Consider the following 6,000-nt stretch of genomic DNA (forward strand, 5'->3'; position numbering starts at 1 on the left):
TAATGCATGGCAATTAACAAGAAATTTTCAAAACTGCAGGTTAGCCTAAAAAACGGAAGTCAAATGTAGTTGAAAAAACACACATGGCTACCATTTTGCAAGACACTGGTACAGAGACACTTCCTGTTTTTTTCACGCATGTATTTATGTGTGAATGTAGCATTGTTCTGTAGAATACAATGAGAAAAAAATCTTGTAAGAACACAGAAAAATAAACAATTGACATATACAGTTTATGTTGGTCAAATGAATAAAAACTATATCCTGCAGTATGTTTTTGTATGATTGCAGAAAACTGGTGATAGCTAGCCTCATAAATTGTCAGCATTGTTAGATGTCCACATTTACAATATCTGAATTCCTACTAATTGATGTAGTAATTGATGTGGTTAAACTTTAAACAAATAGATTAAATATATTTACCATAGCAATATTATCAAAACTTGCTTGACTGGTAGTCCTTGGCCTGATTCTACAATCACATTACTAAAAGATTCTGCTAACCTGCAATTGTTGCAAATTTCCAATTTATTTTTGTTAATACCCATGGAAAGTTTCCTATAGAAAATTAATGGAACTTTGGTAACACTAGTTAAGAAACTCATGGCATTTATTTAATCTCACAGTATTATTAAATTTGTGTTTTACTGTACATTACAGTGACTATGTCAACCTCTTGGAAGATGATGATGAGCTTTCTGATGATAGTGTTCTCTTGGAAGGCACTGCAAGGTCGCTGAGAGACCAGACAAACAGAAATACAAAGTATTTTTTGAAAACACAAAATAGTGAGCGTGTCATTGTGAGTGAGTGATTGTGATTTTTAGACCTGTATGAGTTTTAAATGAGTTAAAAATAATTTATTATGAAAAAATAATGAAGAATAGGAAGTACAGACTAGGAATCTGAATTGAATTTTTGGTATGACCCAGCAATAAGAATAAACCTTATTCTTCATGTATATTTTAATAAGAAATGTATCTATAGATTGAAAACCTTTTTATATACAATATTTTTAGCAGTGGAGGCATTGGAGGAAATTGTTGGACATCTGCGTACTCAAATAAAGGCTGAAGAAGTGGTTCGATTCAACATTGTCAGGCGTAATGTTTTTGATGGTGCTGCCCGTGCTATGAAGCGTCCAAATTTTTCGCCTGAGAAAAGGCTGGACATCAAATTTACAGATGATCTTGGCAGTTCTGAGGGGGCAGTTGATCTTGGTGGACCAAAGCGAGAATTTTTCCATCTAGTCTTGCAAGAAATTAAAGACTCAAGTGGAATGTTTGAAGGACCATCTGATGCAAAACTTCTTGCCATGCAATTCGGAAGGTAAATTATACTGCTATTTAGGTACGTTGAAATACAGTACAGTAATTTAAATGTCATAATTTCAACAAAGTCATTCTTAAATAAATGACTATAAGTAGGCTGACAGGACCCGGTTTACCTCTGCCTATAGCCTTTCTATCCTCTGGTTATGCACACTCTGTCCAACCAGAAAACTGCCACGGTTAAGTCCTCTGTGTTCTAGGATGAAATGTGCAATGTCTATATTTTTAGAGCCTACATCACCTCTTACTCGGCTTGGTAATCCAAACCTCTCCACAGCATCTCTGAAAAGTTCCAAGGCAGTTGAAGATCTGTTGTTATTGAAACATCTCAAGTATGTGATGCATCTGCTATAACCGTCAACACAACAAGTCTCCAGTTTGCAAGTTTGTGATTGGCGTCCACATGCCTGTGAAGGACCAAATTGTTCTGTTTTAGTAATGTTACAAGCCATATGAATCATGTTTTCAAGATATGCAGATACTAATACAAAACCAATGAATAAATTAAATGCTAATATAGGAATTTATTTGTAAATGTTTTATACACACTGTTTTATTCTTATGCATATGTAATGTATAAACAGACATGTTGATCCAAAAACTTACCATAGCTCGTTGGGTGCGCTGACATGATATGCTCTTCTTCTGATTGCTCTTCTTCCTCTTAACACTCTGCCCACTGGATCAGCAAACCTTAATCGTTCTCGTACTCTCCATCGCTGAACTCGAATTCCTCTACCTCTCAAGCTGCCTTGAACATAAGTTTCCCCAGAGTACGATGTAGATGACAAGATGTTAATGATCTGCTGATCAAGCTCCATATCAGAGAGAGAGCTAAATCCACCTAGTTCTCTAGGCCTAGAGCTCTTCTGTGATTAAATAAAGTTCTAACACCAATGCATAGCATCTGAGATATAGTGGTCCAACTAAAACCAAGATCATGTAAATTTTCCAGCTGAGTCCTTGAAATATGGTACCTAGATAAAAGAGACAATGTTATATGAAAGTATGCATATATTTGAATTATACTATCAAAAACAGATATCATATTATTCATCATGTGACACAGTCTGTGAAAACCTAGCCAGTCATTTTTGTTGTGATTTGCTGTTTTATATATAAAGTCATCCTACAGTACCTAATGTAAAGAACATTCTGTGAAAATATAACCTTGATATCTTTAATATCGACTGATTGAAATCACAGTGAAATAAATGCTTGAAATCAAACATCTCAAATCAAATATCTCAAAAGTATCTCCTGCACTGACTAAATCCTCATCTTTCTTCATACCTTTGAAAGAAGCTACATGTAGGCTACACTTATACTTTTAGTGCACATAAGGTGGAAACCATCGCATCACGATGTCTCTCATATCCAATCTCACAGTACTATGCAGTACTAATCAGAAATTTAATGACAATAGTATTATTTTAAACACCACTGTAGTTAAATGCATTAATAATTCATATAATGCATTACCTTGGTCTTCCAGGAAAGTTTGTGTGCAACACTTCAGCAGATATAATGTTGTGATGGGCTTCCTGTGTTGGGACAGCCGGTCAGCCACTGAGTTTAAGATGTCAATGAGTAATGCACAAAGATTTGATAGGAGATCGATCACATTTACATTTGCAGCTGGAAATCCATTAAGAGCTATTAATAAAGCCAAAATGATATGTAGATGATCTTCAACATGTCTGTGTGTTCTTTCTAAAACACTCAAATTTAGTTCTTTGTGTGAAAAACGATAAAGAAAATTGTCAAATAGTTGTAGAAATATGCCATTTTGAGCTGTGAACTGTGAAGGACCCTTTTGCTTTTAAACTATGGCCAGAAAAAAAATAAACTAATGAGATAAACAAAGAAAGAAGATGCTTATTATGAAGTAAATGTCAATGTAGTGTTTGTGAAAATTTAGGTTTAAAACAAAATCTCATTGATTGCATCATATAATATGGAAAACTTGAAAGCTTGTCTGTTAATATGCCTGATTAGATAATCAGGATTTATTTATATTCAGAATTTACATTTATATATTCAAACTTACAACTATATATTCAGGGTTTACATTTATATATTCAAACTTATAACTATATATTCAGGATTTACATTTATATATTCAGAGTTTACATTTATATATTCAAACTAATAACTATATATTCGGATTTACATTTATATATTCAGAGTTTACATTTATATATTCAAACTTATAACTGTATATTCAGACTTATAACTATATATTTTGATTTACATTTATATATTCAGGATTTATAACTATATTTAGATTTTATATCATTCTTTCCTATTTGTCCCCCCATACATTTTCGTTTCTGTGTATAAATGTTTTTGTAATTATTTGTCTCCTTTAAATATTCTGTATCAGTATATTTTCAAATAGACATCAAAATGGTTTTCAGTGAGAGCTTAGCTTTATTGACTTTATCAAAGAGTGAAGAAACAGCTGCAAAAGACAAAAAGTTATTTAGAAAAGATAAAAGTGATGTCATAATGTCATAGAAACTGCAGACATATACTGAAGAAAGAGAGAGGAATACAGGACATATTTTTATTTAAATGCTCTTTTTATTATTGTGAGTAGCCATCTTTGGCAGTTGGAGTATTGTCTGCTGTCTGTCAGTCATGGAACAGGTCAAAGAAGCTGTGGTCGTCTGGTGCCTCCTCAAAGGATATGCCATTACAGTAGGCCGGGAGCACAAAGACTTGTGCGTCGTCAACTTTTGTTTCAACACCAAAGAAACTGGAGCAGAAATGTGCACAGTTAAATGACTATTATACTGCTAAACTACAGAATTCAATATTTAACTGTGTTGTTTACACGTTTAATCAGTGCTACAGATTTTTTTCCTTTGTTTACCTGAAGTGAAGGTCCTTCTTCTCACCATAGTAGGAGCCAGAAACTGTCAAACAGCCACAAGAAGTGGTTGACAGGGAGTAGTGAGCTGAAAAGTAAAAACTTATTTAAAAGCAAATCCTCAATAACTGAACAGACCAAGAACAAAATAAAAATAGGCAATGACCATGAAGTTCATTGAAGTTTCCAGTCCACACCCGCACTCTGAGTCCCTGCTCTGTGATGGAGGGGCTGCCCAGGTAAATCTCTGATTCATGAGTGGCGTCAGGTGGAATCTCCATGAGATGCTTACGGAACTGCAGAGTCTCCTTCTTGCAACTCTCATTTTTACTGTCTAGCTCATAAAGCACACCCTGTGTTTGTATAAAACAGAAGAAAAATGTATGTCTTATATTATCTAAAAATTACGGATTTAAACGTTAAAGTTAAAGCTGTAATCACAAACTCTAATAGAGGACATAGAATAAAAGTCATTGGCGAAGCCTATACCTCATCAAAGTGTATGAGCACATCCAAATAAGACGTTTTGTTTGCGTGAGTTGTGTCCTCCACAAAACGGAATTTATTTGCTTTAGAGTCATAATTGAATTCTCCAGATGCAAGATCGTGACCCCCTGTTGAAACCTAAATGACAAGAGAGATTAAAAATGAACTTTATAAAGAATAAAAATATTTCAAAAGTTTACAGTCGGTCTTAAGGTCTTGTTTACGATAGGGAAATACAAAATATAATTGCAAATCCTTTTATTAGAGCCAAATGTGTTCTTCACACAGTGCATGTTAAGCACTTTTTGAAGTTTCAGAGCAAACAGCTTGTTTGTATAAAATGATATCTATAGATACATAAGGCCATAACAGTTGCAAACTAGATTTATATATTTCAAAAATATATAAAAAATGGGATTTCTATTTGACAGGCAAATTAAACATTTTTAATTTTCCTCATTGCTGAAATTCTAGGTTTGTAGAGGTTACATTGATTTTATATTTTCAAAACTCACCACTTTCATTGTTCCACTGGTCAATGGGGCTGTATCTGCAAAATATACAATGTAACATTACATTACAACATCATTTAGAGTTTGAGAGAAAATTCAATGACTCCAAAAAAAATGAATTGAAATGCAGAGCAGAACTAAACCTGAACTGAGGTGAGCCAAAATATTCTGATTCTAATTCTGGACAACTTTAAGGAATAAATTACAAGAATATTACAGAAACTGATTAATTCTATAACATGAGATAAAGAATGCATAAATCTCTTACGACATGGCTGGCGATTGGACGATGCCCAGGCGACGGCGCAGAGGCATGAAAACACCACAAAGAGCAGCTTGACTGTATGCATCATTACTCTCCAACGTTCTTCAGGTCCATACACATCCCCCTTCATTCAAATGGTGCTTCTTATATATACGCTGAACCCCAAATAAATCCCCCCCTCCTCTGTCTCAGGACCCCAGCAATGTAATAAACAAAACATGTTTCGACATCACCTTGCCTGCTGTACATGCGAATGAGGAGACTGAACACTGAACTTCAAAATTGGCATGAATGATCATTAACCAGATGACAAATATGGTCAAAAAAATCTAATGTAAACAAACAGTCCCCTGTCTGGCCTCTGATCGGCCCTCAGGGGTGCTGGCTCCACTCTGTCCTGGGACAGTTGGTGTTGTATCCCGTGAAGATTTTGGTTCATGTGAGGTGATGATTATATTGCAAAATCCCTGCCTACGTTCAATCTAAGAATCTAAGAAAAAAAAAAACTCAATTACACAGGTGTGAAAACAA

The 6,000-nt window shown here is 34.5% G+C and overlaps 1 protein-coding gene across 1 annotated transcript; it reads right to left on the reverse strand.

Moving 5' to 3' along the window:
* Window positions 1-3,895: 3,895 nt before the first annotated feature.
* Window positions 3,896-5,606, reverse strand: epd (ependymin). The gene is made up of 6 exons (XM_057361624.1): window positions 5,473-5,606; window positions 5,208-5,242; window positions 4,696-4,830; window positions 4,373-4,559; window positions 4,210-4,294; window positions 3,896-4,092 (listed from the first exon to the last, which is right to left on the reverse strand). The coding sequence occupies exons 1-6, from the start codon at window positions 5,597-5,599 to the stop codon at window positions 3,969-3,971; spliced, it is 693 nt and encodes a 230-aa protein (XP_057217607.1). The 5' UTR covers window positions 5,600-5,606; the 3' UTR covers window positions 3,896-3,968.
* Window positions 5,607-6,000: the final 394 nt, after the last annotated feature.

Source organism: Triplophysa rosa, linkage group LG2 (assembly GCF_024868665.1).
Source record: "Triplophysa rosa linkage group LG2, Trosa_1v2, whole genome shotgun sequence".
Lineage (NCBI taxonomy): Eukaryota > Metazoa > Chordata > Actinopteri > Cypriniformes > Nemacheilidae > Triplophysa > Triplophysa rosa.

Excerpts from the sequence above, each read along its gene's own strand:
- epd (XM_057361624.1), bottom strand. The coding sequence starts at position 5,599 with ATGAAGGGGGATGTGTATGGACCTGAAGAACGTTGGAGAGTAATGATG. Across the intron at positions 5,243-5,472 it reads GTCCAATCGCCAGCCATGTC|ATACAGCCCCATTGACCAGT; the intron begins GTAAGAGATTTA and ends TATATTTTGCAG. Across the intron at positions 4,093-4,209 it reads AAGAAGGACCTTCACTTCAG|TTTCTTTGGTGTTGAAACAA; the intron begins GTAAACAAAGGA and ends TTTCTGCTCCAG.